General features: G+C 42.8%; 1 protein-coding gene across 3 annotated transcripts in view; it reads left to right on the top strand.

The window, feature by feature from the left end:
- Nucleotides 1-21,822, top strand: part of COX18 (cytochrome c oxidase assembly factor COX18) — a 68,207-nt gene that overhangs the window by 13,751 nt on the left and 32,634 nt on the right. Inside the window, exon 5 of one of the 3 annotated variants that reach the window (XM_085897039.1) lies at nt 1,060-3,380. The exons of the other annotated variants lie outside the window; for them this stretch is intronic. Within the exon in view, the coding sequence (XP_085753165.1) occupies nt 1,060-1,221 (162 nt within the window). The 3' untranslated portion in view covers nt 1,222-3,380. Of the gene's footprint in view, nt 1-1,059; nt 3,381-21,822 lie in introns of those variants that run through there. 3 annotated transcript variants of the gene reach the window in all.

Below are 21,822 nucleotides of genomic sequence, written 5' to 3'. Positions count from 1 at the left end.
GCTAAAATATGGAAAGAGTCGATTTATTTATATAATCCTAGCCACCTGGGTATAATTGATTAGGTGAGAGCTAATTGGTTATTCCTTCCATTCATGGGTGAGAGATGTGGGCGAGTCTTCGTTTTTCATACACTGTATATACATATATATTTATATTGCCAATAGAATGTCTGCACCCCCTTTCAAAATTTTCACCTTTTGTTGCCTGAGGCCTGGAATTAAATTCCATTGAATCAGACTTTTTCCACCTTTATTTACACATCGTAACCCACAACTTCCAGGTAAAAATCAAATTCTACGCATTTCAGAAAATTTATTAAAAATACAAAACTAGAATATCTTGTTTGGATAAGTATCCACTCCCCTGAGTTAATACTTGGTGGAAGCACCTTTGACAGCAATTACAGCTGAGAGTCTGTCAGGATAGGTCTCTACCAACTTTGTACACCTTGATTGAGGAATATTTGCCCATTCTTCTGCACAAAACAGTTCAAGCGCAATCAAGTTACGTGGGGAGTGTTGATGGACAGCAATCTTCAAGTCATGCGACTAATTTTCCATTTGATTTAGATCGGAGCTCTGACTGCGCCACTCAAGGACATTTATATTTTTGTTGCTTAGCCATTCCAGTGTAGCTTTGGCTCTGTGCTTCAGTTCGTTGTCATTCTAAAAGGTGAACTTCCGTCCAAATTTCAGCTTTCTTGTAGAGGGCAGCAGGTTTTCCTCGAGGATTTTTCTGTGTTTTACTCCATCCATTTTCATTTCTATGCTGATGAGTGCCCCAGTCCCTGCTGATGAAAAACATCTCCATAACATAATGCTGCCACCACCATGCTTCACAGTAGGGATGGTGTTCGTTGGGTGGTGTCCCGTGTTGGGTTTGTGCCGAATGTAACGTTTTGCATTCAGGCCAAAAAGTTCCCTCTTGGTTTCATAAGACCACAAAACCTTTTGCCACATGGCTTCAGAATCTCTATCAAGGTCTTTTGCATATCTCGAATGTGACTCAAGGTGGGTTTTTTTGAGTAATGACTTCCTTTTTTCCACCCTACCACACAGGCCAGACTTGCAGAGTGCTTGGGATATTATTGTCACATGCCCACAGTCACCAGTCTTTGCCATGAAGGCATGAAGCTCTTTCAAAGTTGCCATTGGCTTCTTGGTGGCCTCTCTGATCAGTCTCCTCCTGACTTGGTCATCCAGTTTGGTGGGACTGCCTGATCGAAGCAGGGTCTTGGTGGTACCTTCTGCCGTCCACTTCTTAATGATTGTCTTGACTGTGTTCCCAGGGATATTCAAGGCCTTTGAAATATTTTTATACCCATTCCATGATCTGTGCCTCTCCACAACTTTATCCCGGAGGTCTTTTGAAAGCTCCTTCACGCTCATGGTTGGGTCTTTGCTGTGAAATACACTACCCAGCAGAGGAAACCAAGAGGAACAGCTGATTTTATTCTGAAATAATCAGAATCATGACAATTTATCACAAGTGGAGGCCAAATAACTTGGTGTGTTACTTTGAAGGTGATTGGTTATACTCCACCGGTCAGGAGTTTTAGAACACCCCCATTTTTCCAGTTTTACTGAAATTTAAGCAGTTTGATGTTTCAATGTACTCTGAAATTAAAGCATAGAACAAATAAACAATTGCAAATAAAAAAGAAATCATGGAATCGTTTTGTTGAACAAAATTTAATCGAAATTTTTGACTCATCAAAGTAGCTACCTTTTGCAGATATAACAGCCGAACATCGTCGTGCCATTCTTTCGACAATGGAAATGAAATATTGTTCGGAAAGTTCTTCCCAACACTGTTGCAGAAGTTCCCACAAATGTGTTGCACTTGTCGGTTGCTTTGCTTTCACCCTTCTGTCCCGTTCATCCCAAACCAGCTCGATGGGGTTTAAGTCTGGAGACTGTGCTGGCAATTCCATGATTTGAAGCCTACCGTCTTGTTCTTTTCTTCTAAGGTAGTTCTGACAAAGCCTGGAGGTATGTTTTGGGTCGTTATCTTGCTGTAGGATGAACCCCTGACCAAGTAGACATAGACCAGAGGGTATTGCATGGTGCTGTAAAATGCTGTGGTAGCCCTTTTGCTTCAGGGTGCCAGTCACTCTGTGCAAGTCGCCGACTGGATCCAGCAAAAGAGCCCCAGATCATCACGCTTCCTCCTCCATGTTTGACTTTGACAGTTGGTGTCACACACTGAGGAACCATCCTTTCACCTACTCGACGGCATACAAAAACCCTGCGTGATGAACCGAAGATTTCAAGTTTTGATTCATCGGTCCATAAGACCTTCTTGCAGTTTTCAGTAGTCCACTGGCGGTGCTTCATGGCCCAGTCAAGCCTTTTTTTCTTATTTTGCCATCTTAGCAATGGCTTTCTTACTGCCACTCGACCTGTCAAACCTGCAGCTCGAAGTCTTCTCTTCACAGTTGAAACTGAGACTTCCTTACTTCGACCAGTGTTAAGCTGTGCTTGAAGCTGCTGTCCTATGAGCCGCCGATCACGCAAGCTGTTGACTCTCAGAAACTTGTCTTCTGATTGTATTGTGGCTTTGGATGTGCCAGACCTCTTCCTGTCAGAATTTCCTCCAGTTTCCAAGTGCCGTTTGATGGTGTAGGAAACTGTACTCACTGACATCTTGGCTACTTTGCAATTTCTCTAAAGGAAAGATCTAAACTTTTAAGGGTTATTATGGTCTGTATGTCTTTCTTTGTTAATTGTCTTTTTCTCGGCATGAACACAATATACTACTTCCTGCAGTGCAATATTGTCCAAATAATGCTTCAGAGGGTGTCCCAACACAATCTGTTCCAACACTGCTTTTATATAGACAGAGGGTTTGTAGCTAATCAACAAAAGTTGTGACACCTGTAGGAATTGTTTGCATCAACTTTCAACGCTTAATTTACTTCCATTGCTGTAGAACAACTGCAGTTGCCAACCCATTACTTGTTCGCTGAAAAGTCCTGTCAAAGTTTTTAGGCCTCAGAGTTTTAAACAACTCTGAAATTACATTAGGGGGGTGGACACTTATCCAACCAAGGTATTCTAGTTTTATATTTTTAATTAATTTTATGAAATTTGTAGAATTTATTTTTCACTTGGAAGTTGTGGGTTATGATGGGGAAATTTCCGGTTCTAACCCACTGTCTCCATTACCTTCATGATCGCTTCCTACAACCTTCCATTCTCGAATCTTACCGAATCTCACCTTTCTCAAAAACTCCCCCCTCACCTTTTTCCCTCAACTCTCCCCACTCACCCTTCTTCCACCATTCACCCCCCTCACTCACCCTTCTTCCACCATTCACCCCCTCACTCACCCTTCTCAACGTTGCCCCCCCTCACATCCACAAAGCTGCCTTCTTCCCCTGCCCTCTCACCTCCATCTGATCACTCCCCCTCCTCAAATCCTCAACTGCCTTCTGCCCCCTCTCCTGCCCCCTCTCCTGCCCCCCTCTCCCCCAGCACCACAGAGCCTTTTCTCCTCCTCATCCAGCCCCCTCCCCAAGCTATTCTGCAATCCCCCACACTCTTTCAACAACTCTCCTTACCTTCCCCCCTCCTCTCTTCTCCGACCCTCCCCCTCCCCTCCCCTCCCATTCCCTGCACCCAAAGTCTCCTCCCCTCCCTCTTCATTAACAGTGTGGACTTCAAATATCTGGGGCCTTCGCTCAAACCTTACAGATCTTTCCATACAGGTTGCCACTGACAAACCAGACATAATCTGCCTAACAGAAACTTTCCTCCCTCAAGGCATCTCTGACTCCCAAGTATCTCTCCCTGGTTACTGCCTCCTCCGGTATGACAGACCTGAGCCTCGTCCTGGTGGAGGAGTTGCTCTCTTCATCAAATACACTCTTCCTCACTTTCCATGCACTGCCCTCACTCCCCCACACCCCTAGGAATACCTCTGGCTACGGCTTCCCCTCCACTCCCACCTCATGTTTATATGTGCACTGTACCGTCCACCAAACAGTGATGACTCCATTAACACCTCACTATCCAAAAACATAGAACAACTTCTGTCCTCTCATATGAACTCTCTCTCCTCTTCATATGTGGTGACTTCAATTGTCATCTTGCCAATTGGCGAGGTGTGTGTACCTCTCTCACCTGCCATGGCACTTCAGCAAAAGACTTCTGCGACTCATTGGGACTGACTCAATCGGTCAACTTCCCGACTCGGATCTTAACCAATGGTACTCTATCTCTTCTGGATCTGATTTTGACAAATTTCCCTGAAAATATCTGCTATTCTTCTATCGCTCCAATCGGTTCTTCTGACCACGTGCTTGTCAAAGTGGACATCTGTCTGGCTGTTATCAGAAAAACCACCTCACCGCCGTCGAGTCTGGCATTTCACTCAGACCGACTGGCAGGGTCTCCAAGCAGCCATCAAACTTCAAGACTGGTCTCCGATCGCTACTTTCTCCAACATCAACTCATCCTGGGAATTCTTTCAAAGAAACTTGCTCTCCCTCATGCACAGATTTATCCCCTCTCGTGTTCAGTTGTCCTACCCTTCCTCACACCCATGGTTCACTGAAGCTTGTTGCGAGGCAGTTGTCCTGAAACAACTTGCCTTTGCCTCATGGAAAGCAAACCCAACTGAGGGCAATCTCAGTTCTTTCCACAAAGCTCGGAACAAGTGTGTATCTACCCTCAGGAGAGCCAGAAAACAACATCTTTCTCATCTCAAGTCTGAACTCTCAAACCTCTCTCCCTCCTCAGAATCCTGGTGGCGTTTAATCAAATCTGTTTCTGGTGTATGTTCCCCCTCCATCCCCTCCCTTACCTCAAATGGCCGCACTGCTGATTCCACATGTGATAAAGCTGAATGTCTAAACTCGGTGTTTTCAGCTAAATCTTGTGTCCTAAACCCATCACTATCTCTACCCATTTTACCCAGTCGCACCCAACTGTCCCTGGACTCTGTATCCTTTTCTCCTGACAAGGTGGAGAGCTTGCTTTCAAACGTCGAGTCAGATTCTGCAACCGGTCCAGACGGCATCAGCCCACGTGTCCTCAAAGCCTGCTCTTCTGCTCTTGCTCACCCTCTCTCTGTTCTATTCACCCTCTCATTTGCCCAAGGTCATCTGCCATCTGCTTGGAAATCTGCTAACATCACTGCCCTGCATAAAAAGGTGCAAAAACAGATCCCTGTAACTACAGACCAATCAGCCTTCTCCCAATCATCAGCAAGGTGATGGAATCCATCATCGCTTCAGACATGAAATCCTTCCTCTTCTCCAATGGCTTGATTTCCAATCATCAATTTGGTTTCAGACCAGGTCACTCTACCCTGGATATGCTGCTTCTGCTCTCCCATCAATGGATGGAGGTCCTCAATGCCAGACAGGAAATCCGAGCCGTATCCCTGGACATATCACGTGCTTTTGACACAGTTTGGCACCCTGCCCTACTCACCAAACTCTCTTCCCATGGTATTCAAGGCCATCTCCACTCATGGCTCGCAGACTTCCTCTCCTGTCGCAGTCAACGTGTGGCCCTAAATGGAGTTCTTTCATCCCCTCTTCCTGTGCAGGCTGGAGTTCCTCAAGGTAGCGTTCTGGGCCTTGTTCTTTTACTGGTTTTCATCAATGATCTCTCGGACTCTCTGGAAAATCCTCTATTTCTCTTTGCCGACGACTCCACCCTCTGCCGTACCATCTGTCATCCCTCAGACCGGCAAGCAGCAGCTTCTTCGCTCACTGCAGATCTGGATAAAATCACAAACTGGTCCAACACGTGGAACATGTCTTTCAATCCAGACAAATCTCACACTCTCACTATGTCTCTTCGAAAGGACCGTTTACAAACCCCCCCCCCATCCACTTTCTCAACAATCCTCTGGAAGAAGTCTTTTCTTTCAAGCTTCTAGGTCTCACTATCTGCCATGACCTTTCCTGGGAAAGTCACATTTCCAACCTCGCCTCAAAAGCCAGTCGCCGACTGGGAATCCTCCGTCGTGCTAAGTCCTTCCTCGGCCCTCTTGAGCTCCTGACCACTTACAAAGCTTTTGTCCATAGCCTGATGGAGTACTGCTCTCCCCTCTGGGCTGGTGCTCCTGCCTCCCACCTTTCTCGGCTTCACGCTGTCGAAACCAGGGCATTTAAGATCATCGGCATCTCCCGCAATGAAGCTGAGTCTTTGGGCCTCTCACTCAATCACCGCAGGTTGGTCGGTGGTCTTTCTGTCTTCTACCGACTCCTCTCCAGCCTTGCCCCCCTGCTCTCTCTGCGATTTGTCCCCACCACATTTCCACAGGGCGCTCAAGGTCCGCCAACAACCCCCTTCTGGTAAAACTACCAAAATCACGAATCACTGCTCATCTTCACTCTTTCATTCCTCTTTTTTCCCGCCTTTGGAATAAACTTCCTCACTCTATTCTTTCCCATTCTTCCCTCCAGGCTTTCAAAACAGCTGTTCACCACCACCTCTTATCTTCCCCCATCCAAATCCTCGATCTTTTCTACCCCCGATAATCCACCCAAGCCCACTTCCTTCATTTCTCCTGCTTTCCTTCCTGAAAGTCCCTGAAAGTCCCATCTTCTCTTCGCCATGTTCCCCGTCCCATCCCCATCCCTCTCCCTTCCACAGTTCACCGAATGTGTCTGTTCCCCACTGTTTTGTCCCTTCCACTCCCGCCCCTCTTGTCTCATGCCTCCTTGCTGTGAGTTGTGTGTTAGCTCTCATACGAGCCTCGACCAAGGTATACAAAAAAAAAAAAAAAAAAAAGAGAAGAGGACGAGCGAGCCGGACGACAGGAAGAGGGCAAGAGCAACCACACAACCGCTCCTCTCGTGTCAGACTTTCTTATATCCCGGAGCTCCACCTTGTTGCTCCGCCCCGTTCTTTGCTCCACCCCCTTCGAGGCGCTTCGAGAAGGGTCTCGAAGAGGGGCGTTCCTCCTCCCTGGCCACGTCACACCGCGCATCCACCAATCGGGCGCAGCTGCCCCACCCGGCTTCTCCTCCCTCACACCAAGCGCGGAGAAGAATGGCGCGAAAACAGGCGGGAAAAGCCCACCAAGCGCCCTTGTTGGTTTTTGTTTGAAATAAAAGATAGAAAAAGAAAAACGACTGACTCAAAGCGTCGCAGCCCGAATGAATCACATTAATTCCCTCTAAACAAAGGGTTTGGGGATAACTACACATGTACTTAAGAGATACGTCACCTACGGGACCTGAATGGTGGTTTGCGAATTTCCACAGCCGTAACACTATTGAAAGGTATGTGTTTGAGTAAAATGAACATTTTTGTTTTATTCTATAAACTACTGACAACATTTCTCCCAAATTCCGAATAAAAATATTGTCATTTAGACCATTTATTTGCAGAAAATGACAACTGGTCAAAACAACAACAAAGATGCAGTGTTTTCAGACCTCAAATAAAACAAACAATACAAGTTCATATTCATTTTTAAACAACACAATACTAATGTTTTAACTTAGGAAGAGTTCAGAAATCAATATTTTGTGGAATAACCCTGATTTTCCATCACAGCTTTCATGCGTCTTGGCATGCTCTCCACCAGTCTTTCACATTGCTGTTGGGTGACTTTATGCCACTCCGGCGCAAAAATTCAAGCAGCTCAGCTTTCTTTAATGGCTTGTGACCATCCATCTTCCTCTTGATCACATTCCAGAGATTTTCAATGGGGTTCAGGTCTGGAGATTGGGCTGGCCATGACAGGGTCTTGATCTGATGGTCCTCCATCCACACCTTGATTGACCTGACTGTGTGGCATGGAGCATTGTCCTGCTCGAAAAACCAATCCTCAGAGTTGCGGAACATTGTCAGAGCAGAAGGAAGCAAGTGTTCTTCCAGGACAACCTTGTACGTGGCTTGATTCATGAGTCCTTCACAAAGACAATTCTGCCCGATTCCAGCCTTGCTGAAGCACCCCCAGATCATCACCGATCCTCCACCAAATTTCACAGTGGGTGCGAGACACTGTGGCTTGTCGGCCTCTCCAGGTCTCCGTATAACCATCAGACAACCAGGTGTTGGGCAAAGCTGAAAATTGGACTCATCAGAGAAGATGACCTTACTCCAGTCCTCTACGGTCCAATCCTTATGGTCTTTTGCAAACCTCAGCCTGGCTCTTCTTTACTTCTTATTGATGAAGGGCTTTTTTCTAGCTTTGCACGACTTCAGCGCTGCCTCTAGGAGCTTGTTTCGAACCCTCCTCGCCGTGCATTTCACCCCACCTGCCGTTTGCCATTTTTTTGTAGGTCACTTGATGTCATCCTATGGTTGCTGAGTGACATTCGAATGAGTTTGTGGTCATCCCGGTCAGTGGAAAGTCGTTTTCGCCCTCTGCCAGTCTGTAGCTTTGTTGTCCCAAATGTCTGCTGCTTGACCTTGTTCTTATGAACCGCCGTCTTTGAAATTTTAAGTATGGAAGCAACGTAACGCTCACTGTATTCCTCTTCCAGTAAAGCCAGAATTGAACCCTTCTTTACCTCACTCAAAACTTTTCTTTTCAACTCTTTTGGCATGGTCAATAGTTGTTTTTTTTTATTCCAATTACTTTTGAGGTATTACTAGCTCTGTTTTTGCCATCCAGGTGGTCCTATTGCAAGAGGATAGTGATGACCACAGTAGTGGTTTTATACTTTTCCTTGTTAAATAAGATTCGGTTCAGGTGATCACCTAATCAGTACCTCACGAAGTAGAATGAGGTGTGCCTGTGTTGGAATTCAACAGACACTGGAATGGAATGGCTGCCATAGATGTCGAGATGCTGATTTTAATTTTTTTTTGGAGTGGTCTCTTATTTTTTTCCAGAGCTCGATATATATATATATATATATATATATATATATATATATATATATATATATATATATATATATATATATGCTATATATATATATATGCTATATATATATATATATATATATATATATATATATATGCTATATATATATATAAGCTATATATATATATATATATATATATATATATATATATATATATATATATATATATATATATGTATATTTATATTTATCTGTCAGCACTCCCCTTTCTTTGTTCCACCATCAGATATTTGTTACTGCATGAAATGAAACAAGCTTTGACATATATAGTAATCATATTATTGTCTTCATTAAGAGGCCCCTCAAAATTCGTTTTCATGATTATGGTAGTTAAATCTTATTCTTATCTTTATTATTATTTTGGCACGCCCCTTTTTTATTCCACCATCAGATTTTTGTTATTACATGAAATGAAACAAGCTTTGACATATATAGTAATCTGATGGTGGAAAATCTGATGGTGGAACAAAAAAAGGGGCGTGCTGACATATTAATATAGATGATATTATTGTCTTCCTTAAGAGGCCCCTCAAAATTCGTTTTGATGATTATGGTAGTTAAATCTTATTATTATCTATATTAACATTTCGGCACGCCCCTTTTTTTGTTCCACCATCAGATTTTTGTTACTGCATGAAATGAAACAAGCTTTGACATATAAAGTAATCTGATGTTGGTAAATCTGATGGTGGAACAAAAAAAAGGGGCGTGCCGAAATATTAATATAGACCAGCCGAAACCCCGTCACAGACGGATTCCGTTCATTCAACCACCCTCACCAGCTCACACACACTCGAGGGTCATGGACTGGACAGGGTGTGCTTGCCCTCATCTTCTCATCCCCTGCCCCTGCCCCATTCCCCCCTGCCTCCCACCCCCTGCCTTCAAGTTGCTTACTCCCGCCCAAAAATTTAATTACCCTGGCCCCACCCCTGCCTCTTCACTCCCTGCCCCCCCGCCGCTTGATTCCCTGCCCCACTCGCCCCTGGGTCCCCGCCCCTCTGTCCACCCCCTCACACTCAACCCCGCCTAATTCACCCCAGCCCCGCCCACTCATTCCCTGCCCCATTTCCCCCCCCCCCGTCTCCCGCTTTCAATTTGCTTACCTTGCCCCCCGCCTCTTCACTCCCTGCCCCCGTCTCTTCATCCCCCGCCCCCGCCTTTTCACTCCTCGCCCCTGTCTCAACGAAAAGTGTTTATTCTGCTTCAGAGTTGAAAATTGACTATTGCCACTATGTGCGATGCACTCTTACAGGTACGAAGTTTCTTTCAGTCCAGGTCACAGTACCGAGAAAAACTAGAGGCGGCCGTGAGGAGGAGCACAAAATTGTTCCTTCAGTATTAATATATAGATTATATTATTGTCTTCCTTAAGAGGCCCCTCAAAATTCGTTTTGATGATCATGGTAGTTAAATCTTATTATTATATATATTATATTATATATATATATATATATATATATATATATATATATATATATGTATATATATATATATATATATATATATATATATATATATATATATATATATATATATATATATATTTCAGCACGCCCCTTTTTTTGTTCCACCATCAGATTTTTGTTCCTGCATGAAATGAAACAAGCTTTGACATTTTTAGTAATGATATTATTGTCTTCCTTAAGAGGCCCCTCAAAATTCGTTTTGATGATTATGGTAGTTAAACAGTTCATGTTCTCCATTTGCAAAATGGGAGGAATTATTGTACAAAAAAGAAATAAAAATGTTTCCCATTTTTTTATAGGACCACTAAGATGAGTTCGTAAAACCTTTTGTAGAGTATGTTATTATTAATCACTATACGCCATAGTAAATTGCTCATGTTATTGAGCTGTCAATAAGCTATCAATCATAGACATATAATAAACTCATTTGAGTATTCATATCTCTATTTCAACGCGTAATATCAAGCGGTACCTTCATGATGACCGAATAAAACCGGTCTCGATGTCCGTCCGTCCGTATATCTGTTCACAATCAAACCGATTGTGATGCATTTTAATGCTTTCCGAGAGCTTTGGAGAGATTACCAACACTCCCGCACGGTGCTGTTTTTATTATTCCTTCTGCACTTCATTAGAACATAGATCGTGGATGGATGCACAGATCCCAGGAGAACAACTATAGCTGTACAGAACAATTCATATTATCGATGGATAAAAATGATATTTAATTGATATTATAATAAATTGTTTATTTAAAATATCTTCAAATTTTGTGAGTTTTTTGTTTGTTGTGAAATATTAGGTCCTCGGGTCTCCGCATAGTGGCGTACAGGCTTAAGTCGTACTTCTGTTTACTACCGTAGAAAATCACAGAACCATCCGATGGACATGCTGTTAACAGTTTCAGAATCAGCTAAAATCTACAAGATATGAATATGTAGAAGAAACTGATCCGGCCAGCTAAAATCTACAAGATACGAATATGTACACGAAACTGATCCGGCTTTTTGGATCACTTTAAAGTAGGGTGCCCTGTAATTTTAATGCGCTCTATGGATCCTCCGGAACTCACGAATGGTACACGTTGTGTAGTCACTAAACTACGTGGTAATGTCATCGAAGTGGAGCTACTGCGGGACAGTCGAAGGGGAAAACCTGAATGATAATCAATGGATAAAAATGATATAATATATTGTTTAAAATACATTCATGCTATCTGTCTTTTACCATATGTTGCCAGTGACGCCCGTCCAAGACGGGCACCTTTACGAGTCCGTTAAGATTTGGCGGAGACATGAATTTTTGAAAATCGGCCCATGCTAAAAGATACGGATTTTCGCGATTTTCAGGAATTTTTCCTGACCTTGACCTTTGACCTTGACATGCCAAAACTTATAGGGTTCTATTCTGGTGGCCAATAAGTCCATTGGTGAAGTTCCATGACATTCCGACTCGAAATGCGACCTGTAGAGCGAGACGTACACACAAACAAACAAACAAAATCGTAGATTTCGTCAAGTAACAAAAAATCTAATCAGCGCTAGCCATCACCCTCCTGAATCACGTGGTGTAATTTGACATTGGTAGCTTCTTCCGTTCTCGAGTTATAACTTTTTTTGGATGTTTGACCTCACTGTGACCTTGACCTTTGACCGATTTTGATCAAAATCTAATCAGCGCTAGCCATCACCCTCCTGAATCACGTGGTGTAATTTCACATTGGTACCTTCTTCCGTTCTCGAGTTATAATTTTTTTCGATGTTTGACCTCACTTTGACTTTGACCTTTGACCGATTTTGACCAAAATCTAATCAGCGATAGCCATCACCCTCCTGAATCACGTGGTGTAATTTGACATTGGCATCTTCTTCCGTTCTCGAGTTATAACTTTTTTGGGGATGTTTGACCTCACTGTGACCTTGACCTTTGACCTTGACATGCCAAAAGTTATAGGGTTCTATTCTGGTAGCCAATAAGTCCATTGGTGAAGTTCCATGACATTCCGACTCAAAATGCGACCTGTAGAGCGAGACGTTCACACAAATATTCTCACAAACTGAACCGACCAACATACTTGACAAAATCGTAGATTTCGTCAAGTAAAAAAGACGTCGTGCAGAGCACGACACTTGCAAAATATACACCCCTCTCCAAAGGTTGCCATGGATACATCAAATTGTCCATTTCATTAAGATTAAAATTGACAATCTTAATCAAAGCTCAGGTCAATCAGATGAAAATTGATGATTTTTCAGATTGAAATTGATGATTTTAGAAGTTTGACCTTGATTTGACCTTTGACCTTTTGATCTCACACATCGTTGGTTTCCCAATTCAATAATGCACGATGCAATTGCTGTTTAATTTTCAAGTCAATCGGATGAAAATTGACGATTTTTCAGAAAAAAAATTGACGATTTTAGAAGTTTGACCTTGAGATGACCTTTGACATTTTGACCTCAAATAGTTGGTTTCCCAATTCAGTGACGCAATATGCAAATCCTGTTCAACTTTCACTGCAATCAGATGAAAAAAAATTGACGATTTTAGAAATTCGACCTCAAGATGACCTTTGACCTTTGACCTCAAAATCACTAAGCTTCTCACTTGCGACTACTTCTTCAACTTCATAAAGTTTCATGATGATCGGTTTAGAATTGTGACCTGGAAGGTGATTGACAAACAAACACAAACACGAAGACGTCGTGCACAGCACGATGCTTGCAAAATCGAAAAACAAATTTGACCTAAAAAAGAATTGGTGGTTGAATTCAATCCCAAAATTTGCAACTCCTCTTCAAATTTCAAGTGAATCCAATGAAAATTGTGGATTTCAGATACACCACATTCGTTGTTGACCTTTGGCCTATGTTGACCTTTTGACCTCAAAAACAATAGGCTTTTTCCTTTTGACAAACTATACCTTGTGGTGACGTTTGGTGACGATCGGTTTAGAATTATGACGTGTAGGCAATTGACAGACAGACAAACAGACAGAATAACCAAATCGACTGACCAATATACAATTGAAAAATCTTCGATTTTGCAAGTAACAAACAGACAGCCGGGGGTGAAAACATAAACTCCTTACACCTTTGGTGGTGGAGGTAATAAGTATGATGCGTTTATCAAGCCAGAGAAAGGGAAACAGTTTTTGGAGCGATTTATTAATTTTAGCACCTCTAAATTTTATGACACTTTTGTGAATATTCTCCCTACCTCCCTACCCGCTTCACGACAAAAAAAAATTGATGATGTAGTTATGCATATATTTATATACCTGATTATGTACCTGGAAAAATGATATGCTTACCGATGTACCTTTTTCATCCTGAATTTCGAAAGTTTGTCCAAATTATAATCCTGCTTTAATATTTCAGTTGATGATATACATTTCCTGCTTGGAGCAAAGGTTTCATCTTGAAAAGTTTTTTTTTTCTTCTTGTAGTCTAGTCACCCCAGCATTCCGAATTACATCGGGAAATAGTTTTTCACACATTTTGGTCCTTTTAGTTCTTTCTCCTGTGTTCCGTGCAATGGAGGTGATGGCACTTTATATTTGTATTACACTTCCCCACAGTCCTTTCACCTCCCTTTTCCCTCGTGATACCATGTGCAATCTCCAGTAGCTTCTTCCCCTCCGCAATGCCTGCCTTCTTCTATCTTAAATATATAAAGTAGGAGTGTTTGTTTGTTTGTCCTCTTATAACTCGAGAACTACACATCCCAGAGCAAAACTAAAGGTATATTCGGAATCAGCACGTCTTTGAGGTACTACAGCACACCTTAGATGTTTAAAAACTGGAAAAAAACATCGTCAATTTTTTTTGGCCGTTTCAATTTTTCTGCCGCAATTGATTGATTTTCCATGCCACGACATTTTTTATTCACAACCTGATCAAAATATGACAAAGACAAACCAGTGGATGGACAGACTAGTGAACGTTTACAAAGTTTCTGATGAAAAATTTGACTTTCTGATTTTAGATGCTCCGAAGAAGGAAGAACTCCATTGGTCCGAAGGCAGCTGCAGCTAAGCGAAAACACACTAAGAGACAAAATGAGACTGAAGAGGAGCGATGAGCCAGGCTAAATGAACAGGCACAGCGGCAACAACAGTGACGAGCAAATGATACTGAGGAAGAGTGTTATGCAAGACTTGAGGCAATGCATCAGTGCTGTAAGAGCACAACAATGCCAACAGGGTGGCATTTACGTATGACCCGGCTGACCCAACAACTCATGCAGACATTGGCCGAATGGACCGAGTCTGCACCCACTGTTCTGCTTACAAGTTCAAGGGAGAGACCAAGGGTGGGTGCTGCAGCAATGGCAAGGTCGTCCTTGAGCCCTCTCCTGCCCTTCCTCCCTTGCTGAAGGAACTTCTCTCAGGTGAAGATTCCCTCAGCAAGCACTTCCTTGACAACATTCGGACGTATAATGGCAGCTTTGTGATGACGAACTTCGGGCACCAGAAAGCTGAAGTCCAGGGCTGGAACCCGAGCTTCCGGATCCAAGGTCAAGTGTTCCACCGCATTGGCAGCTTGCTCCCACCCGAAGAGGGCCAGCCAAAGTTCCGACAGGTCTACTTCCAGGACTCACACGCCAAGGAGCTGGCTGCCAGGAACCACAACGGCCTCAAACCCCACATCCTTGAGTTGCTCACAAAGTGGTTTCACGAGAATAACCATCCGGTCCGTGAGCTCAAGACTACAAGAGATGTGCTTGCAGAAGGAGGCAACTCTGAAGAGTGACAGATCATCATCAGAGAGAACAAGCGACCACAAGGAGAGCACACACGCCGCTACAACACCCAGTCTGCACCACAAGTCGCCATCCTAATGGACAATGAGCCAACAGAACCCAGACACATTGTCCTCAGACTTCGTGATGGGGCATCAGTAAGCTGCATGCATCTTATGATCCACTCCAGTATCCCATAGTGTTCCCATATGGAATAGATGGCTACAGCATCCATCTGGTGGCCAGGACTGCTACTGGACAGGATGGACAAAAACTCACACAGCTGCAGTACTACAGCTACCACATCATGGTGAGAGAGGGCAACCACATACTGCAGATGTGACGACTCTTTCAGCAGTTTCTGGTCGATGTCTGCTGCAAGATCAAGACAAAGTGACTGGGCTTTATCCACCGGAAGCAAAATAACTTGCTTGCTGATAACTACGACAACCTCTGTGACAGAGAGAACATCAGAGCCTCATGAGCACTGATGATGAACGCTGACAACGACAAAGAAATGTGAAATGTGTCCAAATTAAATGTGATATATAAATGTGATATATATATTAAGCACCACAATTTACCCCTTTCTTATTCCTATTTTTTTTTCCTGGGCAACGCCGGGTACTCCAGCTAGTTCATATATAAAATAATGAAGAACTAGAAGGGCACTCGGTAGAGCGCGTACCTCCGCCACATAATACTTGATCCACGAGAACATATCGGGCCCAATACATTTTTGAAATATCACGCTACATATCGTTTTTGGCCCGATCTCTCAATGGTGAAGAATCGCTTTAAAAATTAAATAATTCTCGTATCCGGATCCGGATTCGGATTCGGATCTTCACCAGGATTGAATCAAATCTTCCTTGCGACACAACCAACATACACACCAAGCTTCATCCAAATCCATCTACAACTTTTTGAGATATCCTGCTATGTATCATTTTGGCTTGTCACTAAATGGTGAAGAAACACTTAAAAAATTAAAGCTTCCGGATCCAGATCTGGATCTTCACCATAATCCAATCAATTTGTCCTTGTCACACACTCAACCTGTCCACCAAAATTCGTCCTGCAAGCATTAGTTAGTGGATGTAAAATATGCCATGGTGTCTTTTGCTGAGACCAGACGAGTTATTGCTGGCACCCTGGCTAATTTCCAAATTCCTGACTGAATTGACTCCAGTCGAACATTAGGCCTTGCCAGCTGGCACCCTGGCTAATTTCCAAATGCCTGACGAAATCTACTCCTTCAAACACCAGGCTTGCATTTGGGTCCGTTTGTCTGTTTGTCTGTTTATCTGTCTGTCTGTCTGTCTGTTTATCCACACAGAACTTTCGTATTTTTCTCCGCAACCGCTTGTCGGATTGAGACGAATTTTTCACCATCGTGCGACTACTCATGTAGAATGTTTTATTGATGACAATTATGACGTCATCGGCCATGTGGTGTGGCAGCCATATTGGAAAAAATTTGGACCTCTGTTTCTCTGAAACCGCACCAAGGAAAAAATTGAAATGGCACACAGCAAGGACTCCACATGGGGAATGAGTGTTATTTTTTTTATGACATTAATATGTGCCCTCGTTATAGCGTCGTCATTGCATATGTAGAACGCCACATCTGATCAGTATGAACATTTTTGAGGGTCATCTAGGGATAAAATGGTCCACAGAAAAGAAAAATTCATTATGTCATCGGTCACGTGATTCGGCAGCCATATTGTTGCAAAAAAAAACCCTTCAAAAATCATCTTCTCTGAAGTGGCTCAACAAATTGAGGTGAAACTTTACACATATGACCGCCTGTCCATGAGGAACAAAAGGTTCACACATATATCATAGGTCACATGGTTTGGCAGCCATATTAGATTTACCCTAAAACCCATAAAATCTTCTGTTCCAGAATGCTGGTCAGATCGAGGGGAAACTTTACACAAATGTTCCCCAAGCCTTGGGGATACCAGGGTGTTCATGAATAATTAATGTCACATGGTTTGGCAGCCATATTGGATTGAGCAAAAATAATAATAAATTTCTCTTGAACTGCTTAATCAATCGACGTGGAACTTCACAATTATGATCTAGTAATGATCGGGAATATACGTTTTATATTTCAACCTGATCGGTTCAGTTGTCCGATCAAAGTGGAGTTGCATCAAAGCAGGACGTCTTGGTGCCAGAATCACTGTTATATGGTCTACTGCCAGCAGTTACAAAGTGGCAGTTCCAGTTATGTCTCTTATTAATTAGGTAACACACCAGTACACAAACGCCACACAAAATACACCACACAAAACAAATCTTGGTGAGGGTCTGCAATCTCTGATTGCTCTTTTTCTTGTTAAGCTCCGGCATCGAAGATGGATGGAGGTTTAGTTGCTGTTTTCACCCCTGTCTGTTTGTTTGTTTGTGAACAGTATTACGGAAAAACTCCTGGACGGATTTCGACGAAACTTGGTTGGGGGATTAGGTATGGTCCAAGGATCATGCCATTAGATTTTGGACTTGGTCCAAAAAAAAAACAATTTTGCAACTTTTTTCCAAAAAATTTCGATTTTATTTGAAAAATATTTGAATTTTTTTTTTTTGCATTTCTACATGTTTTACGTGATTTACAACCCCAAAAAAACAAAATGTGTTTGAGGAAAAAAAAAAAAAATTTTGCAACTTAAAAAAAAAAAAATTCGTATTTTTTTTTTTGGCATTTCTACATGCGCGTCGATCTAGTTACCTTCACATTCTGCGAAAGGTTATGTTTTGGTCGCTGTGTATTTATTTATTTGTGAATATGTGTGTTTGTTTGTTATTCGCATAACTCGGAAAGTATTAAACTGAATTGCATGAAATTTGGTGGGATGATTCGTGAGTATCCAAGGACGATTTGATTAGATTTTGGGAGCGATCGGGTCAAAGGTCAAGGTCAAGGTCATGAAAAGGTCAAAAACACTCTTTTGAGCATAACTTCCTTCATCATACAGCTATCGACATGCAACCACCGCCATATTGTTCCATGACGAGATACCTTTCGGATATATAGTGTCGGATTTGACGTAACGTCATCGGAAGTGCGTCTAAATGATGTCACAAGATGACGTAAATTTTCAATTTTCGATCTCATCAGTTTTGATCATACCGTTTTGTAGGACTTACCTTAAGGACGTCACACACCAAATTTGACTTCGATCGGACTGACCGTTATGACGTCATTGACGTTTGAACATGACGTTTTTCAATTGTGGCTAAAATGTCCTGATATTTTACATTCAAATATCTATATAATTTATAAAGCAGTCTCCCAAATCCAGGCATTAGGATCAGTACCAAAATATCTGTTTATTGATGTACCGGTTTTGCCAATCAACTCTGTAGTCAAGGTCAAGGTCACACTCAAGGTCAAAATATACTTGTAGGCATAGCTTCAGATCTAATAGAGCTATTGACATGAAACCAACGTTAAAACGTTCAGTGAACTACGAGCTTTCAGAATGGTAGTCCCCGATTGGACGTGACGTCCCCGGAAGTGCGTCAAAATGACGTCAAAAGATGACGTCAAAAGATGACGTCATTTTTCAACTTTTTAATTTTCAGTGTTTATCATTCCATTTTGTTGGACTGCCTTCAAGGAGGTTACACACCAAATTTGATGTCAATCGGACTGACGGTTGTGACGTCATGGACGTTTTAAAATGAGGTTTTTCAAATATGCCCGGAAAAAAGTAGCGGCGGCGAAGGTATGCGCTCTACCGAGTGCCCGTTCTAGTTATATATTGTTTTGTGATGAGCCAGGCTGCACAGCACCTCATTGAAGGAAGATTTATACTCGGCTTGAATAAAATAGAGATTGTAAAGTTGTCTTCTCAATTTATTTTTCAAAGCTTGCATTGTCCTTGGATACAGCACAGGAGGGCCTTCTCGCTGCAGCTCTTAAAGACGGTACCCGTATCAATGCATGAGATATCTGCAAAAACTGTATGAATCTATACTAATAAATGTCTGTGTGTGTGTGTGTGTGTGTGTGTGTGTGTGTGTGTGTGTGTGTGTCAGTGTGTGTGTGTGTGTGTGTGTGTGTCAGTGTGTGTGTGTGTCAGTGTGTCAGTGTGTCAGTGTGTCAGTGTTTCAGTGTGTCAGTGTGTCAGTGTGTCAGTGTGTCAGTGTGTCTCCTCCATAACTCCAAAACTATAATACCTTGCAGTCTGAAGCTTTGCATGCTTACGAAGAAAAGTCCAAGGAAGTGCAAGAGTGAAAATTGGATGTTTGGGTTAATTGAAAAACTACTTTAGAAGATAATTAATGGCCTTATTTAATTAAATCCTTCATCAGGGGATCCTCATCATCTCGCTGTCTGGGGTCTTAAGGCATTTCCTCGGCAACCTCACTGGGGTCTGAAGCCGCCATGTTTTTTGGCCTGTTCAACCATGCCCCGACTTGGAACAGGCCGCAACGATTTCTTAACGATTGTTTTTTTTTTTTTTTTTTTCCTCACTCATATTATCGAATGCCTGTTATTCATCGCTACAAATCACTGTTTACGTCGCTTTTGTAAGTACTATAGTTTTCAAATTTGGAGCTTGGAGTGATTTCATGCATGATCTTCTTCTTCTTTCGGCTGCTCCCGTTAGGGGTTGCCACAGCGGATCAACCGTCTCCATTTCGCTCTATCCTCCACATCTTCCATTGGCACTCCAACCACCCGCATGTCCGCCCTCACCTCATCCATGAACCTCTTCTTTGGCCTTCCTCTTCTCCTCCTGCCTGGCGGCTCCATCTTCAGCATCCTTCTCCCGATATACTCCGCTTCCCTCCTGTGCACATGTTCAAACCATCTCAATCTCGCCTCTCTCACTTTGTCTGCAAACCGTCCGACCTGCACAGTCCCTCGAATATACTCATTCCTTATCCTGTCCATCCTCGTCACTCCCAATGAGAATCGCAGCATCTTTAACTCTGCCACCTCCAGCTCCGCTTCCTGTATTTTTGTTAGCGCCACCGCCTCCAAACCATAAAACATAGTTGGTCTCACTACCGTCTTGTATACTTTCCCCATAACTCTTGCAGCTACCCTTCTGTCACAAATCACTCGTGCAACTCTTCTCCACCCACTCCATCCTGCCTGAACTCTCTTTTTCACTTCTCTCCCACACTCTCCGTTACTTTGGACAGTTGATCCCGAGTATTTAAACCCATCCAACTTCCCCACCTCAACTCCTTGCAACCGCACCATACCACCACCCTCCCTCTTATTTACGCACATGTACTCCGTCTTACTCCTACTGACTATCATTCCCCTTCTCTCCAGTGCGTACCTCCACCTCTCAAGGCTCGCCTCAGCCTGCTCCCTACTCTCCCTACAGATCATGATTTCATCCGCGAACATCATAGTCCATGGAGACTCCAGTCTGATCTCGTCCGTCAACCTGTCCATCACCATTGCAAACAGGAAAGGGCTCAGAGTCGATCCTTGGTGCAATCCCACTTTTACCTTAAACCGGTCCGTCATTCCTACCGCACACCTCACCGCTGTCACACTGTCCTCATACATATCCTGCACAATCCTCACATACTTCTCCACCATTCCTGACTTCCTCATACAATGCCACAACTCCTCTCTTGGCACCCTATCATAAGCTTTCTCTAAATCCACAAACACACAATGTAACTCCTTCTGGCCTTCTCTATACTTCTCCATCAACATTCTCAAAGCAAACATCGCATCAGTGGTGCTCTTTCCTGGCATAAACCCATATTTCTGCTCACAGATCGTCACCTCTCTTCTCACCCTAGCTTCCACTACTCTTTCCCACAACTTCATGGTGTGGCTTAACAACTTTATCCCTCTGTAATTTCCACAGCTCTGCACATCACCCTTGTTCTTGAAAATCGGAACCAGTACACGTATCTCCACTCCTCTGGCGTCCTCTCACTTTCCAAGATTTTATTAAACAATCTGGTTAACAGCCCCACTGCCATCTCTCCTAAGCACTTCCATGCCTCCACTGGTATGTCATCTGGGCCAACCGCCTTTCCACTTTTCATCCTCTTCATAGCAGTCCTCACTTCATCCTTACTGATCCACCCCACTTCCTGATTCACTATCTCCACCTCTTCCAATCTTCTCTCTCTCTTATTTTCTTCATTCATCAGCTCCTCAAAGTATGATATGAATAATGCATGATATGATACGATTTTCCACGATCGACTCTCACAGACTAATTAAACTATGTCATCGAAATATTATTTCGGTTTTGAGGATCGGATATTGTCTGGACAAAACAAGTGTCGAAATCTGTTGTGAAATCTGATAATTTAAAGAAATAAAAGAGTTATAACGAAGCCGATATACCTATTTACTTTAAGCAAGTAAGGCTATGTTCCCTCCTTCTCCATAGATCCACAAGAAAATGTGAAATTTCCGAAGCATTAAACTTACCTTTTTCTACTGTTTGGAGAATTATATTAAGTGAACAAAAATTTTAGGAATGTAACAAAATTAACTAGCTTCATTGAGCTGAATGATTTAATGCATTCACTGCTTGACCTCATGCCCTGTCCCCCGAAGGGACTGTTTATCCAGAGTGCTGCCAGATCTGTGTCTCTATTTTCGGAGGATTTGAGAGGTGCTCTCCAGGGAATCAAAGCAAATCTGGTTTAAAAAAAAAACAACAGATGTTTTTAAAAAAAAAAGTTACAATGTTTGCACGGACCCTGAACCTATGTACCACGTGACGCATGCACAAACGTGCAGGAAAGATGGCGGATTA

This window comes from Eptatretus burgeri, chromosome 10, assembly GCF_056783735.1.
Source record: "Eptatretus burgeri isolate ZD-2024b chromosome 10, Ebu_testis_v1, whole genome shotgun sequence".
Classification (NCBI taxonomy): Eukaryota; Metazoa; Chordata; class Myxini; order Myxiniformes; family Myxinidae; genus Eptatretus; species Eptatretus burgeri.
The sequence above is the reverse complement of the archived record's forward strand: the minus strand, read 5'-3'. Positions and strand labels throughout refer to the sequence as shown.